We start from the raw sequence: 20,632 nt of genomic DNA on the forward strand, positions 1-20,632 counted from the left end.
TATTAGTGTAGGCTGTGGGGGGTTGTTAGTGTAGGCTGTGGGTGGGTTGTTAGTGTAGGCTGTGGGTGGGTTGTTAGTGTAGCGTATGGGGGGTTGTTAGTGTAGGCTGTGGGGGGTTGTTAGTGTAGGCTGTGGGGGGGTTATTAGTGTAGGCTGTGGGGGGGGTTTTTATTGTAGGCTGTGGGGGGTTATTAGTGTAGGCTGTGGGGGGTTGTTAGTGTAGGCTGTGGGGGTTGTTAGTGTAGCGTATGGGGGGTTATTAGTGTAGGCTGTGGGGGGGTTATTAGTGTAGGCTGTGGGGTTATTAGTGTAGGCTGTGGGGTTGTTAGTGTAGGCTGTGGGGGGTTGTTAGTGTAGGCTGTGGGGGGTTGTTAGTGTAGGCTGTGGGCTTGTAGTGTAGGCTGTGGGGGGTTGTTAGTGTAGGCTGTGGGGGGTTATTAGTGTGTCTGTGGGGGGGTTGTTAGTGTAGGTGTGGGGGGGTTATTAGTGTAGCTGTGGGGGGGTTGTTAGTGTAGGCTGTGGGCTGTTAGTGTAGGCTGTGGGGGTTGTTAGTGTAGGCTGTGGGGGGTTGTTAGTGTAGGCTGGGGGGGTTAGTTAGTGTAGGCTGTGGGGGGTTGTTTAGTGTAGGCTGTGGGGGGGTTATTAGTGTAGGCTGTGGGGGTTGTTAGTGTAGCTGTGGGGGGTTGTTATGTAGACTGTGGGGTTGTTAGTGTAGGCTGTGGGGTGGTTTGTTAGTGTAGGCTGTGGGGTGGGTTGTTAATGTAGGCTGTGGGTGGGTTGTTAGTGTAGGCTGTGGGGGGGTTTATTAGTGTAGGCTGTGGGGGTTGTTAGTGTAGCTGTGGGTGGGTTGTTAGTGTAGGCTGTGGGGGTTGTTAGTGTAGGCTATGGGGGGGGTTATTAGTGTAGGCTGTGGGGGGTTTTAGTGTAGGCTGTGGGGGGGTTATTAGTGTAGGCTGTGGGGGGGTTATTAGTGTAGGCTGTGGGGGGGTTATTAGTGTAGGCTGTGGGGGGTTGTTAGTGTAGGCTGTGGGTGGGTTGTTAGTGTAGGCTGTGGGTGGGTTGTTAGTGTAGGCTGTGGGTGGGTTGTTAGTGTAGGCTGTGGGTGGGTTGTTAGTGTAGGCTGTGGGGGGGTTGTTAGTGTAGGCTGTGGGGGGGTTGTTAGTGTAGGCTGTGGGGGTTTATAGTGTAGCTGTGGGGGGGTTATTAGTGTAGGCTGTGGGGTTGTTATGTGTAGCGTATGGGGGTTGTATTATGTAGGCTGTGGGGGGGTTATTAGTGTAGGCTGTGGGGGTTGTTAGTGTAGGCTGTGTGGGGTTGTTAGTGTAGACTGTTGGGGGGGTTGTTAGTGTAGGCTGTGGGGGGTTATTAGTGTAGGCTGTGGGGGTTGTTAGTGTAGACTGTTGGGGGGGGTTTTTAGTGTAGGCTGTGGGGGTTATTAGTGTAGACTGTTGGGGGGGGTTGTTAGTGTAGGCTATGGGGGGTTATTAGTGTAGCTGTGGGGGTTTTGTTAGTGTAGACTGTTGGGGGGGGGTTGTTAGTGTAGGTGTGGGGGGTTATTAGTGTAGCTGTGGGGGGTTGTTAGTGTAGGCTGTGGGGGTTGTTAGTGTAGGCTGTGGGGGGTTGTTAGTGTAGGCTGTGGGTGGTTGTTAGTGTAGGCTGGGTGGGTTGTTAGTGTAGGCTGTGGTGGGTTGTTAGTGTAGGCTGTGGGGGGGGGGTTATTAGTGTAGGCTGTGGGGGGTTGTTAGTGTAGGCTGTGGGGGGGTTATTATGTAGGCTGTGGGGGGGTTATTAGTGTAGCTGTGGGTGGGTTGTTAGTGTAGCTGTGGGTGGGTTGTTAGTGTAGCTGTGGTGGGTTGTTAGTGTAGGCTGTGGGGGGGTTTTAGTGTAGGCTGTGGGGGGTTGTTGGTGTAGCTGTGGGGGGTTGTTAGTGTAGGCTGTGGGGGGTTGTTAGTGTAGGCTGTGGGGGGTTGTTGGTGTAAGCTGTGGGGGGGGGGTTTGTTAGTGTAGGCTATGGGGGGTTTGTAGTGTAGGCTGTGGGGGTTGTTAGTGTAGGCTGTGGGGGGTTGTTAGTGTAGGCTGTGGGGGGGTATTAGTGTAGGCTGTGGGGGTTGTTAGTGTAGGCTATGGGGGGGGGGTTATTAGTGTAGGCTGTGGGGGGGGGTTGTTAGTGTAGGCTGTGGGTGGGTTTTAGTGTAGGCTGTGGGGGGGTTGTTGGTGTAAGCTGTGGGGTTGTTAGTGTAGATGGGGGGGGGAGGGGTTGTTAGTGTAGATGGGGGGGGGGGGGGGGTTGTTAGTGTAGATGGGGGGGGGTTGTTAATATAGGCTGTGTGGAGAATTGCCCACATGATCTCATTCTCGGGGTAGTTACACTGTGTGATTTCAGGGTGCAGTCAGACGGAGAGCAAGTTTGCACAGATCCACATTGATGGGACTAATTATAAACATAATTGTGTTTGTGTGTGTGTCCCTGCATGCATGAAAGAGAGAGCGAGATTGTGTGTGTGCGTGTGTGCGTGCGTGCGTGCGATCCAAGCCTCCAGTCATGCAGAAACTATGCTGCCTGGGTTTCTGTCACTGTGACTAATGGTGAACATGCATGTGAATAATGCAGTGTGTGTGTGTGTGTGTGTGTGTGTGTGTGTGTGTGTGTGTGTGTGTGTGTGTGTGTGTGTGTGTGTGTGTGTGTGTGTGTGTGTGTGTGTGTATGGCTGCACCTGTAGCAATGTGTGTGCGCATGAGCGTTTGCTTACTGGTGCAAATATGCCAATGTCTTGATGTGAGCTGTCAGGTCCTATAGCCCAGAACAGATCACTGTACAACATAAACACAGTATCCCTGCACACACTCACTAACACTATCAGACCATCTCCAGCAGAGCTGATTCTTCAGATATCACTGCAACACTCACTAACACTATCAGACCCTCTCCAGCAGAGCTGATTCTTCAGATATCACTGCAACACTCACTAACACTATCAGACCCTCTCCAGCAGAGCTGATTCCTCAGATATCACTGCAACACTCACTAACACTATCAGACCATCTCCAGCAGAGCTGATTCTTCAGATATCCCTGCAACACTCATTAGAATATGTCAAAATGGTGACGTCAAACCATTGTAGTTTTACATCACCTATGCTGACACATTATGTTAATGTGCATTTCATGATCCGATTCTAAACTCTGCTGTTACAAATTAGTAGGGGGAGTGTGTTCTGATGTAGATATACTGTATGTAGCCTAGTAGTAAAGAGCGTTGGGTAACCAAAAGTTTGCTGGTTTGAATCCCTGAGCCGTCTAGGTAAAAAAAAAAAAAATGTCGATGTGCCATTAATCAAGGTACATAACCCTATGTACTCTGGGCAACAGCATCTGCTCAATATATCTAAGATGACATTGTTCACGAGAGATGACATTACTTGTTGTCCATTTCATTATGTAGAATGTACCAGTCCAAAACACTGTAGTAGCCTACATCAGAACACCAGGGTAGACTAACCCTGAAGTTAATTGTCAGCCATTGGCGTCAAGGCTTCTAAATTCTTGTTTTCTCTACAGTTTCTGGTTGCCTTTGCATACGCTATTGAGGTGTCCAAAATGTAGTCACGCCGATTTGCCTGTCACATTAACAGTGGCACCTCGCTTTTACCACCATGACCCTAGAAACAAATGAGCTGTTTTTACACAGAGATCCTTCCTCTTCGCTCCACCAGCCTCCGTTTCCCCTCTCCTCCCCGCTCTCTCAACCCCTCCATCCCTCCCTCTTTGTCTCTCTCTCCCCGGGGTCGTTGTTATTCAACCTCTCAACATTTGAATGATGATGTGATATAAATATCCGTTATTTACGATCAGTTCCTTTAATGTGACATGGAGTCAACAAAGCATGAGGGGTTATCATCTTTGTGTAAGACTATAATCTATATCAATATCCCCGTGATAAGAACAGACAAACAGCTAGTTAGTCTTCAGAAAATGAACACGGCCCAAAACCACAACCTACAGTTCCACAGCTACATGAACTTCTCTACTCTCGTCTTAGTCAATGTTTTGTCAGGATCCTGAGTATGACAACTCAATCAACAACGTGTCTCTGTACACTGGAATCATTAGTATCCATACAGCACCGTAAGACCAGGAAACAAAGAACAATATAGTTATTTGAGATGTGAGAGGTATGTACTTGTTAGTATCCAGTCTAGAGACTGGGTGGTAGGATGTGAGAGGTATGTACTTGTTAGTATCCAGTCTAGAGACTGGGTGGTAGGATGTGAGAGGTATGTACTTGTTAGTATTCAGTCTAGAACTGGTGGTAGGATGTGAGAGGTATGTACTTGTTAGTATTCAGTCTAGAGACTGGGTGGTAGGATGTGAGAGGTATGTACTTGTTAGTATTCAGTCTAGAGACTGGGTGGTAGGATGGTGAGAGTATTACTTGTTAGTATCCAGTCTAGAGACTGGTGTGTAGGATGTGGAAGTATGTACTTTTAGTATCCATCTAGAGACTGGGTGGTAGGATGTGAGAGGTATGTACTTGTTAGTATCAGTCTAGAGACTGCGTGGTAGGATGTGAGAGGTATGTACTTGTTATATTCAGTCTAAAGACTGGGTGGTAGGATGTGAGAGGTATGTAGTGACTTGTTAGTATAGTCTAGAGACTGGGTGGTAGGATGTGAAGGTATGTACTTGTTAGTATTCAGTCTAAGACTGGGTTGTAGGATGTAGAGGTATGTACTTGTTAGTATTCAGTCTAAAGACTGGGTGGTAGGATGTGAGAGGTATGTACTTGTTAGTATTCAGTCTAGAGACTGGGTGGTAGGATGTGAGAGGTATGTACTTGTTAGTATCCAGTCTAGAGACTGGGTGGTAGGATGTGAGAGGTATGTACTTGTTAGTATCCAGTCTAGAGACTGGGTGGTAGGATGTGAGAGGTATGTACTTGTTAGTATTCAGTCTAGAGACTGGGTGGTAGGATGTGAGAGGTATGTACTTGTTAGTATTCAGTCTAGAGACTGGGTGTAGGATGTGAGAGGTATGTAACTTGTTAGTATTCAGTCTAAGAATGGGTGTAGGATGTGAGAGGTATGTACTTGTTAGTATTCAGTCTAAAGATGGTGGTAGGATGTGAGAGGTATGTACTTGTTAGTATTCAGTCTAGAGACTGGGTGGTAGGATGTGAGAGGTATGTACTTGTTAGTATCCAGTCTAGAGACTGGGTGGTAGGATGTGAGAGGTATGTACTTGTTAGTATTCAGTCTAAAGAATGGGTGGTAGGATGTGAGAGGTATGTACTTGTTAGTATTCAGTCTAAAGACTGGGTGGTAGGATGTGAGAGGTATGTACTTGTTAGTATTCAGTCTAGAGACTGGGTGGTAGGATGTGAGAGGTATGTACTTGTTAGTATTCAGTCTAAAGACTGGGTGGTAGGATGGGGGTTCTAGGTTGATGTCTCGTCTGTTTACTCTTAGTAATCAGTGGCTGTGTAAGACGTGGGAGGTAGCAAACACAAGAGCTTGGGGTGGAAGGAGAGACGTTGGGAATTGGCTTTCCACTCCAAGACATACACACACACCACACACCACACTACGCCATCTGCTCCTGAGCAAAGAGCACCCATCGCGGGGCAAGTTGAGCTCACAGGGGAGCGTTCTGTTTACTGTGATGATGAGTGTGTGTGTGTGTTAAGAGAGGGGTTTCCAGCGGTGACATATCAACGATCACACACAAAGGCCAAGCAAACACACTAAAGAGCCCATCTCCCCTGTCAACACACACACACACACAACCCCTCGCTGTTCTGATTCCCTCAAGATATTATCAGAGAAAGAGACAAGGGGGAGGGAGGGAGGGGACAGGAGACCATGGTGCTTTCTATTAAGCCACAGAGGCTTGATGTGATGTCATCAAGAGGAGCTTCAAAACAGCAGTGTGCCCCATCTGTTCCCTTCCTCCTCCTCACACACACACACACACACACACACACACACACACACACACACACACAGTTTTTTACTTTCATATAGAAATGTGACAGTTTATGGACCATATGTACTGTATGACATGTATATATAGCATACAGTAAGAGATGATTTATTAACCAATCAGACCCGAGGGGGTGTGGTATATGGCCAATATACCACGGCTAAGGGCTGTTCTTAAGCACGATGCAACGCGGAGTGCCTGGATACTGTCCTTAGCCGTGGTATATTGGCCATTTACCACAAACTCCCGAGGTGCCTTATTGCTATTCGAAACTGGTTACCAACGTAATTAAAATAGTAAATACAATTATTATTTAAATTTTTTTTGTCTTAATTCTTGTTTGATAGACAATAAAAACTATTTTGCATCTTTAAAGTGGTGAGCATGTTGTGTAAATCAAATGATACAAACCCCGCCAAAAATCAATTTTAATTCCAGGTTGTAAGGCAACAAAATAGGAAAAATGCCAAGGGGGGTGAATACTTTCGCAAGCCACTGTACGTATGCTTGTAAGCATACACACACACACACATTTGACAATCTATTCGTTGAATCATTATCCAATCTGCAGTGAAACCCTGTGACACTCAGAACCTTGCCAAACGCGCTACCATTACCCGCTGGTCCTAATTACCAATAAGGGCTTCCTCATTGCAGCTCAATTTGATGGAGTAGAAAAGAGAAAAGTTCATAATCATGTTAAATTAGCGCTCCTTCACATTCAATCTCAGCCCTTCTAACGTCCTTAATGACTTATTTGTACCAATTATTCGCTTTGCTGAACTCATTAAACCCCTATTCACCTCCTGAGTTAACTGATTGCTTCGACAAGTAGGCCTGCATCGAGTACCTCCTCCGATCCAGCTGCGGCCAGAACGTACAGTTACGTCAACTTTGAGCGAGAGGATACCACCCCCCCAAAAAAAAAAAAAAAAAAAAGAACCCCCCCCCCCCCCCCCCCCCCCCCCACCCCCCCCCCCCCCCCCCCAAATCAGTCCAACGGGTGGATTGCAGGTCACGTCTTGGCCAAGCTGAGAGATCTGAAGTCCAGGGTATTGTTTTGCTCTACATTCAACTGCCTCTGGAGCAGAGCAAATGTGATAACCAGCAGCAATGATGTTCTTAATGGATTCATTATCTCCACCTTCAGAGCCAGACGTTGGCTCACCAAGGTTGATCCAGTCTGACCACACACATTTTTCTTCACCACTGCATTGGGTAGGTGTTACTCCTGTTGAGGTTGATGTAGGAGTAGTGGTTGGAGTTGTTCTAGGGCTGGGGGTCTGAGTTGTTGTTTTTGTTGTAGCTGGAGCTGTTGATTTTGAGGTTGTAGTAGTGGGTGTAGGAGTAGTGACGTGAGGAACTGTTGTCGTTGTGGTGGTTGGGATGTGTGTTGTTGTTCCACATTGACAACATTTCACTCGAATCTCGTAATCGAAGCACTTTTGCTGAAGACCTTGCATATTGTTTTGACATATCAGTCCAATGGATGGATTGCAAGTCACGTCTTGGCCAAGCTGAGAGATCTGAAGTCCAGGGTATTGTTTTGCTCTACATTCAACTGCCTCTGGAGCTGAGCAAATGTGATAACCAGCAGCAATGATGTTCTTAATGGATTCATTATCTCCACCTTCAGAGCCTGATGTTGGCTGACCAAGGTTGATCCAGTCTGACCACACACATTTTTCTTCACCACTGCATTGGGTAGGTGTTACTCCTGTTGAGGTTGATGTAGGAGTAGTGGTTGGAGTTGTACTAGGGCTGTGGGTCTGAGTTGTTGTTTTTGTTGTAGCTGGAGCTGTCGATGTTGAGGTTGTAGTAGTGGGTGTAGGAGTAGTGATGGGAGGAACTGTTGTTGATGTGGTAGGTGGAGCAGTCGATGTTAAGATTGTGGTATTGGGTGTTGGAGTTGGAGTTGTAGTTAGAGGTTGAGTTGAGGTTGGAGGAGTAGTGATTGTTGTTGGTTTACTTGTTGTTGTAGGTAATGTGGATGCTGACATTGTTGTAGTTGTGACTGTAGGTGTAGTTGTATGGACTGGTGTTGTAGTGTGACATTTCACAGTCTTACAACACTTCACCTTAATTTCATAGTCAAGGCATATTGGAGGAATGCCTTGATCTTTGTTCTGGCATATTAGTCCAACCTTCGTATTACATTCTACCTTCTGCCCTAATTCAGACAATGGGACCCCTGGATATCGCACTGCTTGGCATATGACATCCACTGGTTTTTCACAAATATGTTTTCCAGATTCTATAATCTTTTTAATTGATTCATTGTCGCCGCCCCCAGGACCAAATTGAGGATAGTCCACGTTATACCAAGGTGACCACTCACAAACTGTGCAGTTCGGGGTTTTTGTAGTCAACGTGGTTGTTGATGAAGTGGAAGTGGTTGCTGTTGTAGTTGTTGTTGTCGTCGTAACAGGTGGTCTTGTAGTTGTTGGTGAAATGGTTGTAGGCTTAGATGTGCAAAGATTTTCATCACAGCAGAGGACTCGAACTTGGTAGTTAAAGCACAGTGGGAATTTGCCTGACTGGTCTTCATTTCTGCAAGTCAACCCTTCTGCTACATTACACTGCACCACTTGGCCTACTTGGCTTATGCTAACATTTGGGTACTTCTCGGCTCTGCATTGGATCTTGCTTGGCTTCTCACATATATCATGTCCCTCTGCTCTTATGTTGTTGTAGGTTTCAGAGTCTCCTCCTGGAGTTCCAAGTGTAGGGAATGTGGTATCAAACCATTGTGACCACACACATGGATATCCACATGTAGTAGTAAAGGTTGTTGGAGACACTGTTGTCTCTGTTGAAGTTGTGGTTGGTGCTATAGAATCAGGGATTACATTACAGTTATTTAGTTCAACTTAAAACAAACAAACTATTTTAAATTGTGTAAAAACATTTAATTTTGGTGCATAATTAGCAATGTTCTTAGCCATTTTGATCAGAAAAGATACCTGCTGTAGTTTTTACATTACACACATCAACTAATTCACAGTCATTCAAGTCTTAGTCTCAAGTACCCACCAGTTGTGGGTGTTGAGAAAGTAAAGACAGTTGTTGTCACTGTAGAGGATGGAGTAGAGTTAGGAACCGTTGGAGTTAAAGTTGGAGTTGTAGTTGAACATGGGTAAATGTCCCTCTGAATGGTTCCATTCTTCCCACAGATGGCTGTGATACAACTGCTGTGCCCATTCGTGGTGTGATAGATGATATGCCCATTGGGGTATTTGTTCCCATTGTAGGTGCAAGTGCAAGCTGAAAGGGTAAGATATAATTTAGGCTACTGGAATGTTGCAGAAATCATGTATGTGTTGTTGTTTTGGTTGAAGGATCTGTTCATACCTTGTACATCGTATTTGCAGTCCACTGTCACAGAATTACAATAGATTTGGAAAAAGAAACATTTACAATTCTACTTAGTTTCATTCTTGACACTCAAACACAGTTACAGTGTTCACAATTTTAGCCAAGACCAAGATTCTCTGTATTACCATGTCTGGCAGTTTTCTGTGGTCGGTACTTTTTCTCCATTATTGTAGTGTTTTCCATCTCTGCCATAGCAGCCACACTGCTCCTTCTCCACACACTTCATTATATCTTCATCAAAGAAGGGTTGAGCAGGAGGACATTTTGGATAGCAACCTAAAGAAGAAGAAAAATATTAAAATATTAATGATCAAAAAGCTATTTATTGATTGAGGTAATTTAAAGCTAGAATATTTTGTAGCTATAGCAATTTTCTGACATATAAATGAATAATATATTTTCCATTACTTATTGAAGAATATCATTTATAAATGCCTCCTGAGCATTGTTCAACTGTCGTACCCCATAAGAACCCAAAATATATGCTTGTTTTACCTCAATGTTTGTAAACAAAACCAATTAAATCCAGCACTGTATAGCCTCAAAACATGGTTAAACAATCATTTTTATATCATGAATTGTCAGCCCTTGCATCCATAGCTCTGTCTATGGATTTGAGAGTGGTTACAATTTTCCTGGGCCTTCCCTCAGCTTTTTACCTAAACAGAGGTGGGGTTGCGACTTTGTTATTGTTTCAATTAAGGACTCTAGCTTTAACATTAAAGAAATACTAAGTACCTGTTATAGAAAATTGTTGTTGCCCAAAATAGATAATGTCTACTGTACCTTCAAGAGGTGGTATCTGAGTTGAGCAGCTCCCGGAGGGATTCCTGCAGGTCTTCATACACTGAGCTCCACATGCCTTGTAGTGCCACTCACATTCTCCAGTGGGGTTGTAGTAATCACAGAACAGTGCTGTATGTGATGGACAAAAGCTCTCTGTAAGTATTATCTTCAATTTGGTTTAAACTGACTGGATTAAGCCTATTTTTATGTCAGCACTTAAATGAATTGAACATTTAGAAACTCACGGCAGATTTGTGGGTTTCTCCAGGCTATGCAGGCTCCAGCCTCATTACAGGCCTCTGCATAAGCTGCCACAGCGGTACAGAAGCACTCACAGTCTCCACCACTGTCACAAGCACATGAGTCTGTCACACAAGCATCGTAGAAAGGAGAGGGGTCCACCTAATTGGAAAACAGATCTTATTTGACATGATCACATCAAATTCCAAAACATTCAGTGAACGACTAAAGTCTAAACCTACTTTAGAATGGCAGTCTGTGAAAACGTTGCTCTGTATGATGCTGCACTGCTTCTGTGACCAAGACTGCCTGTAAGGGTTGGCAGTACAGGGGCTCCTTTTGCTCTTTGCATCGGGGCAGCTTGCAGAGACTTTCCAGCTGTTTCCAAAGTCTAGAGGATTGACAACCACTGCCTGGCTCCTGGTAGTGAAGTCATTGTTTGCGTTGCCATCATAGTTTCCACACAGACCACAGACATGTCCCTGAAGAGGACATAGCAAAAGATTCAGTTGAGTGATAAAAAGGAGTCATAACAGACTTGTGAATACCAGTTGATGGAATACTAGAACCATATTTTAATATCTAATTTGTCATCCAATCAAAGTTGAAATGTACCTTGAACTGTTGTCTGGTTTTGGCCATGACTGTTCGGGTTTTGGTCACTAGATGTCCCCATTGCACCTTTTTTGTACCTTTTGTTTTTCTTGCTCTAATTATTGTTTGCACCTGTAGGTCATTCCCTTGTTAGTATTTAAACCCTGTGTGTTCCTCAGTTCCTTGCTCAGTGTTTGTAAGTTAGCACCCAGCCCCAGCCCAAGCCTTGTTTTATATAGATATTTCTCTTGTTGGATTTTCCAGAGGTTCTCTGGTTTAGTTCTTGTGTATTATTTGAGTAGTCTTTTGAGGTTTGTTTTTCCCTGCTGTTTTTTACCACTTTGTGGAGTTTCTTTTGTATTTTGGAGGATTTCCACTTTGTGCCTCTTGGCTTTATTTTTGGACATTGTGGATTTAGTTTCTTTGCCTGAAGATTTTGTTCTTTAATTAAACCACCATCTCTAGTACTGCTGTGTCTGCCTCATCTTCTGGGTTCTGACGATTATTAGTGACTGTTTCTCGCACCGGGTCGTGACAGAAACACTGAGACCTTATAATGAACCCAGAGGCAGCCAGTACCCAGGATCTTTTTTCCATGCTGTCCCACCACGAGGGGACTGTCCAACGCCACGAAGCTGCTCTGGTTCAGCAAGAGGCCTTAATGGCTAGACATTCTCAACTTCTGTCAGAGATGCTGACTTCCATAAAGCAGATTTCGGATCGACTTTCCCCGGCAACCGCTTCTGCTCCAGTTCATCCGATTCAAGTGCCCCTGGCAGTTAATCCCCTGGCTGAACCTCGTCTGCCGCCTCCCCAACGGTTCTCAGGGGATCCGAGTGTTTGTAAGGGGTTTTTCACCCAATGTTCTCTCTCCTTTGAGCTGCAACCATCGTCGTTTCCCACCGACCGGTCCAAGATAGCATATATCATCACCCTGCTGTCGGAAAAAGCCCTAGCCTGGGCTACTGCTGTGTGGAATGCCCAAAGTCCCTGCTGTGCCAGCTACTCTACCTTTGCTGAAGAATTCAAGCGAGTGTTTCAAGGTCCTACCAACGGCCCTGACTCAGCCAAACAGCTCCTGACTCTCCGCCAAGGTCGGCGCAGCGTGACGGACTATGCCATCCAGTTCCGCACTGTGGCAGCAGCAAGTGGCTGGAACGACGAGGCGCTCACAGTGTGTTTTTTGAAGGGTCTTTCTGACACCATCCAAGATGAACTGGCCACTCGGGAACCACCGGACAACCTCGAGTCCCTTATCAAGTTGGCTTCACGCATAGACCAGCGTCTGAGAGAGAGAGAACAAAACCATAGACCGCTCACCCTAGCTCCTATCGGTTCCAGCTCCGAGTCTCCACCTTTATCCTCGCTGGCTCCACCAGAACCCATGCAGGTTGGACGCATCTTCCAGGCTGAGAGAGACCGCCGGATGAGGGAGCGATGCTGTCTATATTGCGGCAAACCGGGCCATTTCCGCTCCACGTGTCCCGGGCTCCAGGGAAACGCACTCTCCCGTGCAGGCCTGGGAGGACTGTAACGGGAAACATAACCTCCTCCCATCCATCCAACTCCCGCCTGCTCATTCCAGTTACCCTTTCCTGGGACGACCACGAGTTTTCTCTTCAAGCCTTGGTAGACTCTGGAGCCGCAGGTAACTTCATGGATGGGATCTGGGCGAAGGAGAATGGCGTTCCTTCTGAACCTCTAAGTGACCCCATAAGGGTTACTACGTTGGATAGAAGCCCTTTGGGATCTGGACTTGTCACTCGTGCCACTACCCCCTTGCGACTTTCAGTTTCCCAACACCAGGAAGTGATGAACTTTCATCTGATCTCCTGTTCCGAGTTCCCTCTCGTCCTTGGTTATCCCTGGCTTCACAGCCATAACCCTCACATCGACTGGTCTGTGGGCACTATCAAGCAGTGGGGTCCTACGTGCCAAGCCACTTGTATCTTCCCGAGTTCCCATAGTTCCCCTTCCGAGTCTCTAGAATCCATCGACTTGTCCCGAGTTCCCGAGTGTTACCATGACCTCAAACTGGTATTTAGCAAACAGAGGGCCACCAAACTACCACCCCATAGACCTTACGATTGCACCATCGACCTGTTGCCGGGGACCTGCCCTCCCAGGGGTCGGATCTTTTCCCTTTCTCCTCCCGAACGAGCTGCTATGGATACCTACATCAAGGACGCTCTGGCAGCAGGCCTCATGCGTCCATCTACCTCGCCGGCGGGAGCAGGGTTTTTCTTTGTGGCCAAGAAAGACGGTGGATTACGACCTTGCATCGACTACCGGGGACTCAATGCCATAACCGTCCGTAACCGCTACCCGCTACCCCTTATGGCCACAGCCTTTGAGCTGCTCCAGGAAGCAGTTGTCTTCACTAAGCTTGACCTGCGGAACGCATACCATCTTGTGCGGATCAAACCCGGGGACGAGTGGAAGACCGCTTTCAACACGCCTACTGGTCACTACGAATACTCGGTGATGCCCTTCGGCCTGACCAACGCTCCGGCTGTGTTTCAAGCGCTCATAAACGATGTGCTTAGGGATATGCTTAACATCTTTGTGTTTGTTTACTTGGATGACATCCTCATCTTTTCGAGCTCCCTTCAAGAACACACTAAGCATGTCAGACAAGTGCTCAAACGCCTCCTAGACAGCCATTTGTACGTTAAGCCGGAAAAGTGTGAATTCCATTCCTCTCGAGTACAATTCCTGGGATTTATAGTGGAACCCGGACGAGTCCAGATGGACCCCAAGAAGGTAGAGGCGGTAGCGGATTGGCCCACCCCCAAGTCCGTTAAGGAAGTTCAGCGTTTCCTGGGCTTCACCAACTTTTACCGCAAGTTCATCAAGAACTTCAGCTCGGTGGCAGCCCCTCTCTCAGCTGTAACCAAGGGTGGCAACACAAGGTTTCTGTGGGGAAGAGAAGCTGAGACGGCCTTCCAAGGACTCAAGCAGCGCATCCTCTCTGCTCCCATCCTGACACTACCAACGGCGGATGAACCTTTTGTGGTGGAGGTAGACGCATCAGAGGTTGGGGTTGGAGCTGTCCTGTCTCAGAGGGGTGAAGACAAGAAGCTTCATCCTTGCGCCTTCTTCTCTCACCGGCTTACCCCGGCCGAGAGGAATTACGATGTGGGGGATCGTGAACTCCTAGCGGTTAAGATGGCATTGAAGGAATGGAGACACTGGCTCGAGGGGGCTTCTCAACCGTTTCAAGTGCTTACGGACCACAAAAATCTGGAGTATATCCAGCAGGCGAAGCGGTTGAACTCCAGACAAGCTCGATGGTCTCTTTTCTTCAGCCGATTTCAGTTTATCCTCACCTATAGACCCGGGTCGAAGAATCTCAAACCGGACGCCTTGTCACGAATCTACTCTCCTGCCATTCGAGAAGATACTGACATGACTGTCCTTCCGGCCGCTAAGATCGTGGCTCCGATCTCGTGGCAAGTGGAGGATACCGTGAAACAAGCTCAAGCCATCGAACCGGGCCCTGGAGGAGGTCCTGCTAATCGGTTGTTTGTTCCCAAGGCAGCAAGGTCCCAAGTCCTTCTGTGGGGGCACTCCTCTCGCCTCACCTGTCACCCGGGCGTAGGTCGCACCTTGGAGTTCATCCAGCGTAAGTTCTGGTGGCCCACCATAAAAGAAGACGTTGCCACTTTCATCAAGGCCTGTTCCGTGTGCTGCCAGGGCAAATCTTCTCACCTCCGCCCTCAAGGACTCCTTCACCCTCTATCTATTCCCCACCGACCCTGGTCCCATATCTCGTTGGACTTTATTACTGGCCTTCCTCCGTCCCATGGTAATACTACGATCCTAGTCATCATCGACAGGTTTTCTAAGGCGGCCAGGTTTGTTCCCTTGACCAAATTACCTTCTGCCAAGGAAACAGCTGAGTTGGTGATTAACCATGTGTTCCGAGTCTTTGGGATTCCGCAAGATATGGTTTCCGACAGAGGTCCCCAGTTCGCCTCAAGGTTTTGGAAGGCCTTCTGCCAACTCATAGGGGCCACGGCCAGTTTATCTTCAGGGTACCATCCGGAGTCCAATGGCCAAACTGAGAGGATGAATCAGGAGCTGGAAACCACCCTCAGATGCATGGTTTCCAACAACCCGTCCACATGGTCATCCTTCATTGTTTGGGCCGAGTACGCGCACAACACCTTGTGCTCCTCCTCCACTGGTATATCCCCGCATGAGTGTCAGTTTGGCTATGCGCCTCTATTGTTCCCGGACCAGGAGGCAGAAGTCAGAGTGCCTTCAGCCTCGAGGTTCATCAGACGCTGTCGGCTTACGTGGAAGAAGGCACGTCTTAATCTTCTGCGTTCCTCTCAGCAGTACCAACGACAAGCCAACAGACGTCGCCGTCCCGGTCCTACCCTGTACCCCGGCCAGAGAGTATGGCTCTCAACTAAGAACTTAACACTACGGGTGGAGTCTCGCAAGCTGTCCCAGAGGTTCATCGGTCCCTTTAAGATTGCCAGGAGAGTCAATCCTGTTACTTTTCGCCTGCACTTACCCAGATCCCTTAAGATCAATCCAACATTTCACATTTCTTTATTAAAACCTGTTGTTTTTTCTCCCCTTATCCCGGCAGGCAGACCTCCCCCTCCGCCCCGTGTCATCGGTGGCCAGTCGGCTTATACCGTCCACCGGATACTGGATTCCCGCCGGGTGCAGCGGTCCTGGCAGTATCTGGTGGACTGGGAAGGCTACGGTCCCGAGGAGCGCTCCTGGGTTCCTGCCAAGGACATACTGGACCCTGACCTCATTCGTCAGTTCAGGACCCTCCACCCTGAGAAGGCTGGTAGGAACGTCAGGAGCCGTTCCTAGGAGGGGGATTCTGTCAGGTTTTGGCCATGACTGTTCGGGTTTTGGTCACTAGATGTCCCCATTGCACCTTTTTTGTACCTTTTGTTTTTCTTGCTCTAATTATTGTTTGCACCTGTAGGTCATTCCCTTGTTAGTATTTAAACCCTGTGTGTTCCTCAGTTCCTTGCTCAGTGTTTGTAAGTTAGCACCCAGCCCCAGCCCAAGCCTTGTTTTATATAGATATTTCTCTTGTTGGATTTTCCAGAGGTTCTCTGGTTTAGTTCTTGTGTATTATTTGAGTAGTCTTTTGAGGTTTGTTTTTCCCTGCTGTTTTTTACCACTTTGTGGAGTTTCTTTTGTATTTTGGAGGATTTCCACTTTGTGCCTCTTGGCTTTATTTTTGGACATTGTGGATTTAGTTTCTTTGCCTGAAGATTTTGTTCTTTAATTAAACCACCATCTCTAGTACTGCTGTGTCTGCCTCATCTTCTGGGTTCTGACGATTATTAGTGACTGTTTCTCGCACCGGGTCGTGACAACTGTGGATTAAGTTTGATGAACATGCTTGTTTTCCTGTCCCACATGAGAATCAAACCATTATTGGCTTCAATCACAAGGTAGATACCCATTGTGCGAATCTGGTAAGGAACCGCCTCCCCTGTATTTCTCTCAACGACTTGGTAGTTCCCTTCTGTCAGAATTAATTCATTGTTCTGAAAGAGATTTTTTTTTAAATAGTTTGAGTATACAGTTAAAATATTAATTTATGTAATTACTCATTATGTTATAATGTATGCCATAATGTTAATTTTTTTCCAGGCCTCATGAAGCTTTGATTTATGTGTATATAGTGTGCTTTATAGTATGTATGTATGTATGTATGTATGACCGAATATTAGTAGTCTTGGCTTCAGTAATGGTATGTGCCAGGCAGAAAGCAGGAATCTAGTTACCCCCAGGAAGAGCTTAATGGCCTTGGAGCAGGTGGTGCCTGTTGTTCCACAAGGGATGTTCTCAGTGATGACTCTGAAGCTGCCGTTGGCATTGTTGTTCTCACAGTAGTCCTGTTTAAGGTAGACAATTTCAGTAATACATTTAACAACAGCCAACATAGTATTTTGGTGGATGGCACATGATCTCCAACCAAACATGTTGTAAGTCAATCATTTAAATAGTGAAAAGGTTCAGCTTGTTGGAAATGCTACAGCAACATCCACAAAGCAACAGCAGATAATGTCCAAACAGTTTCAAATATTGCTTTTCAGACTCCCCAGAAACACCTACAGTATATACCTTAAAACAATTAACACAAACCCTTATTGTTCAGCATGTAATATTGGTGTTGATCACTTAGACTATCAAGAAACCCTGCAAGCATACCTTTGTAAGAGTGTATTCACAGTCTCCTTCGAAAGTGAATCGTTTCCCATCAAAAGTAATGTAGTGTCCATCTCCATAAATGGCACAGGTTCCATGGCACAGGTTAGTTGTGCACTGCCATTTTCTGTCTTTACAAGTGCTGAAAGTTGCAAAAACAGATATATCAGACTGAAGTCTTAATTGGTTTAAAACCCCAATTGAGGCAAGATAACCTTACCAGGTATTGCAGTCGACCTTGATGCTGTCTCCTGGTTGGTAAGTAGCTCCATTGTGAGAACAAGGACAAAGGTCTGGCTTGATGCAGCCTCCTTTTCCATCGGATACCAGTCCAGAGGGACACATACAGCCTGATATGCACTCTGTGCTGATCTGTAAAGTGAAAATGATTGATTTGAAAATCTGCTGTGTAAAAATTGTGTTAACTTCCGCCCAAATGCGTGAAGAGTCTGGTGGACCAAAAGGTCAAACTTGGCCTTCATTAGCCATTAGCCAATACAGAAAGACCAGGAGAAACTCCCAGGGCATAGGCATTGGCTTATTCAGCATAATCTACCAACCAATCATCTCCCACAACACCTTCCCCCTAACCCTTCCCCATACGCTAGCACACCACAAGCACAGAGCCACGCCTCACAGTCGTGTGATTCGCTCAAATTAAATGATGACAAATACTTTACTCAATAAAGAAACTCCCATGGAATTATATGGTCACTCCCACTAAGGACAAATATTAATCGTTGATGTACCAAGCTTATATTTTCTGTGCGCAATAGCTTGGAGATGACGTTAACTGTATGTTAACAGTACCAATATATTTTTTAAAAATGAAAGTTTATATTTTACACAAAATTTTTATTCACAATCCTATGGGCATTATATTACTATACACTGAGTGTAGAAAACATTAAGAACACCTGCTCTTTCCATGACATAGACTGACCAGGGGAATCCAGGTGAAAGCATTGATCGCTTACTGATGTCACTTGTCAATCAGTTTAGATGAAGAGGGGGAGACAGGTTAAAAAAGGATTTTCAAGCCTTGAGACAATTGAGACGGATTGTGTATTAATATCAATATTAGGAAGGTGTTCTTAATGTTTTGTACGAAGGCTTATATCCGCTGTGCGGAATGGCCTGGAGACGAGGTGAATAGGGGACTTACACAGGCCATATCCAGAATGTTGCAGCTCTTCTGACACTCTAACCCTCTCACTCCTGGGCTTGCACTGGAGCAGTTGAAGAAAACCATTGGTGCAACACATGCTGTGGAAATAAAGGGAATTCATGTGTCATGACTCTGTTGTGTCTTTCACAAAATCCATATGCTCTGTAAAGTGTGTACTAGGATGGAGAGATAATATTTCAACATGCACATAGCCTGGTTCTGTTGCCAATAGCATACTATTACCACACACCATGAATGTATATAGGATTTGGCAGAGTGCCATTAAAAGAATATCCTTATTTCAAATTCAGTGTTGCCTGGCACAGTACAATAGCTCAAAATTGTGAGTTGTTTTGACAATTTATATACATGAACTTACATGGCTGATCGGGTGAATCTCCAATGCAACGGAGTTTTCCCTCCTTGCAGGTGCTGAAATAAAATGGTGTTAATGGTACTTGAATGTCCCTATGCTCACTACAGGAAAGCAAGGCCTAAGGATCTTGGTTCATAGAGTCCCAAAAATATGCCTTTGAAATAAAATGTGTAGTGAATTAATGATATACAGCTTGAGTATAGATAGGTAAATAACTTGGTCCATACCACATGGTTCCATCCTTGCTGATGACCTCTCCAGGGGACACCACTGAGCCCTTGTAATAACAAGGGCAGCTGGCTGGTGCAACACACTTGCCCTCATCATCCAGGTAGGTTCCCTCAGAACAGACACACCCATCCACAGACTCGAAGGTGATTGAACAGGTAAAGTCAGAGTCGCTGTAGCAGCGGCAGGAGCGATCACTGCTTTTTATGCTGTAGCTGTAGACCATGGTGCTAGGGCACGAGGTGGAGTATTTGTCTGGGGATGGCAACAATTACTGTTAGATGTAAATATTTATCATATTTGTATCTAATTCTCCCACAATTGACAAATCTTCTTAGGTATTATGGTGTGACTGTCACTCACTGCAGATAGTGTCTCTCCAGCCGCTGAGCTGGATTCCCTCGGCAGCACAAGCGTGGACATAAGAGGAGACGGCAGCACACATGCAGTCCTCACTCTTCTCACAGTTACAGCTGTCATACATGCAGTTCTGAATAGAAAACCACAGTCAGAACAGCATCCATATTACACTGTACAATAGTTTTAATTAATTGTGTGTGCATATTCTGTGCAGATAAACAACACTTAACAGCACGCAACATAATTCTCAATTTCCCCATAACAGCTGGCATCATGTTACATACATTTGTGTATTAGTTATGCTTAGGAAATTGTCTGAATAGTATGGTGAAATGGTCTCACTTCTTTGTACATGTCTGGGCTTATCGCTGTGTGGCATGGAGCAAACAACCCTTTAGGATCAGCCAGCTGAGAGCACCAGTGCTGGGCATACTTCTCTGAAATAGTGAAAAAATAAACCACAGTTAGGCCAACTTTAAGAAACACTTGCACCATTCTCCATAACAATTAAAACAGACATGGAAAGGTGATAAACCATGCAGATACCATTGTCAAGACTTAAACTGCAGGGGCTTTCAAAGCTACTCTTGATGTCTGGGCAGCTGGCTCGTGTTTTCCAGGTGTTTGCAAAACCAATGGCTGTGCCCTCAGTCACTCCACTCAGGACCTTGAAATCATCTCCTTGGTTGTTGTTGAAGTTTCCACAAAGACCTGTAGGGTGAACATGTATTTATATACAGGGAAAATAAATCATTCCCAGAACATGAACACCTCAGTGGACTGTGGTGGTTGGTCAACGGATGATGAGACATACCACAAGTTCTCTGCTGCCAAACGGTGCTTGCAGCAATATAGACCTGCATGATTGGTGAGAGTTGGATTTCCAACTGGAGGCCAAAGGTGGTCTGGACAATGATGAAAAATGAGGAGGCTCTGAAAATAGTTACTCCAGCTATAAGGAACAAAGTGGGAAGAGGAAGGAGTAAGATTCAGCATTATGATGTTAAGTAAAATATATGTGTCAGTGTTGAATGATAAAGCTGCATCACCATCACAACATTCCCATGTATCATAATGTATTCCCCATACAATGATGTGCTTTAACTGTAGGACACACGTTTCATGTATGCCTAGTCATGACCACATTGATTGTACTGTATGTTAATTGTACAACAACTGTAACTTACCAGCAGAAAAAGGCAGCTGAGAATAGATTCCATTTACAAAGGCTTTTCCATTGGGTTGTATGTTGATCACCTGCGTAGAGTTGCATTGTGTAACTATATGCTTACTCATGATATTCAAATAATACATTAAAGTCTAAAACCTAA

At 45.8% G+C, this 20,632-nt stretch overlaps 1 protein-coding gene across 1 annotated transcript in view; it reads right to left on the reverse strand.

Annotated features, from left to right (window-relative positions):
- Window positions 1–20,632, reverse strand: part of LOC120024800 (mucin-5B-like) — a 75,026-nt gene that overhangs the window by 48,969 nt on the left and 5,425 nt on the right. The window contains exons 11-26 of the mRNA XM_038969128.1: window positions 20,489–20,558; window positions 20,116–20,253; window positions 19,848–20,012; window positions 19,644–19,738; window positions 19,305–19,431; window positions 18,930–19,196; window positions 18,335–18,435; window positions 17,390–17,541; window positions 17,173–17,311; window positions 16,746–16,856; window positions 16,333–16,505; window positions 12,330–12,336; window positions 10,623–10,862; window positions 10,386–10,542; window positions 10,141–10,269; window positions 9,509–9,630 (exon numbers count right to left, since the gene is read on the reverse strand). Coding sequence (XP_038825056.1) covers window positions 9,509–9,630; window positions 10,141–10,269; window positions 10,386–10,542; window positions 10,623–10,862; window positions 12,330–12,336; window positions 16,333–16,505; window positions 16,746–16,856; window positions 17,173–17,311; window positions 17,390–17,541; window positions 18,335–18,435; window positions 18,930–19,196; window positions 19,305–19,431; window positions 19,644–19,738; window positions 19,848–20,012; window positions 20,116–20,253; window positions 20,489–20,558 — 2,193 coding nt within the window. The remainder of the gene's footprint in view (window positions 1–9,508; window positions 9,631–10,140; window positions 10,270–10,385; window positions 10,543–10,622; window positions 10,863–12,329; window positions 12,337–16,332; window positions 16,506–16,745; window positions 16,857–17,172; window positions 17,312–17,389; window positions 17,542–18,334; window positions 18,436–18,929; window positions 19,197–19,304; window positions 19,432–19,643; window positions 19,739–19,847; window positions 20,013–20,115; window positions 20,254–20,488; window positions 20,559–20,632) is intronic.

Source organism: Salvelinus namaycush, chromosome 30, assembly GCF_016432855.1.
Source record: "Salvelinus namaycush isolate Seneca chromosome 30, SaNama_1.0, whole genome shotgun sequence".
NCBI lineage: Eukaryota > Metazoa > Chordata > Actinopteri > Salmoniformes > Salmonidae > Salvelinus > Salvelinus namaycush.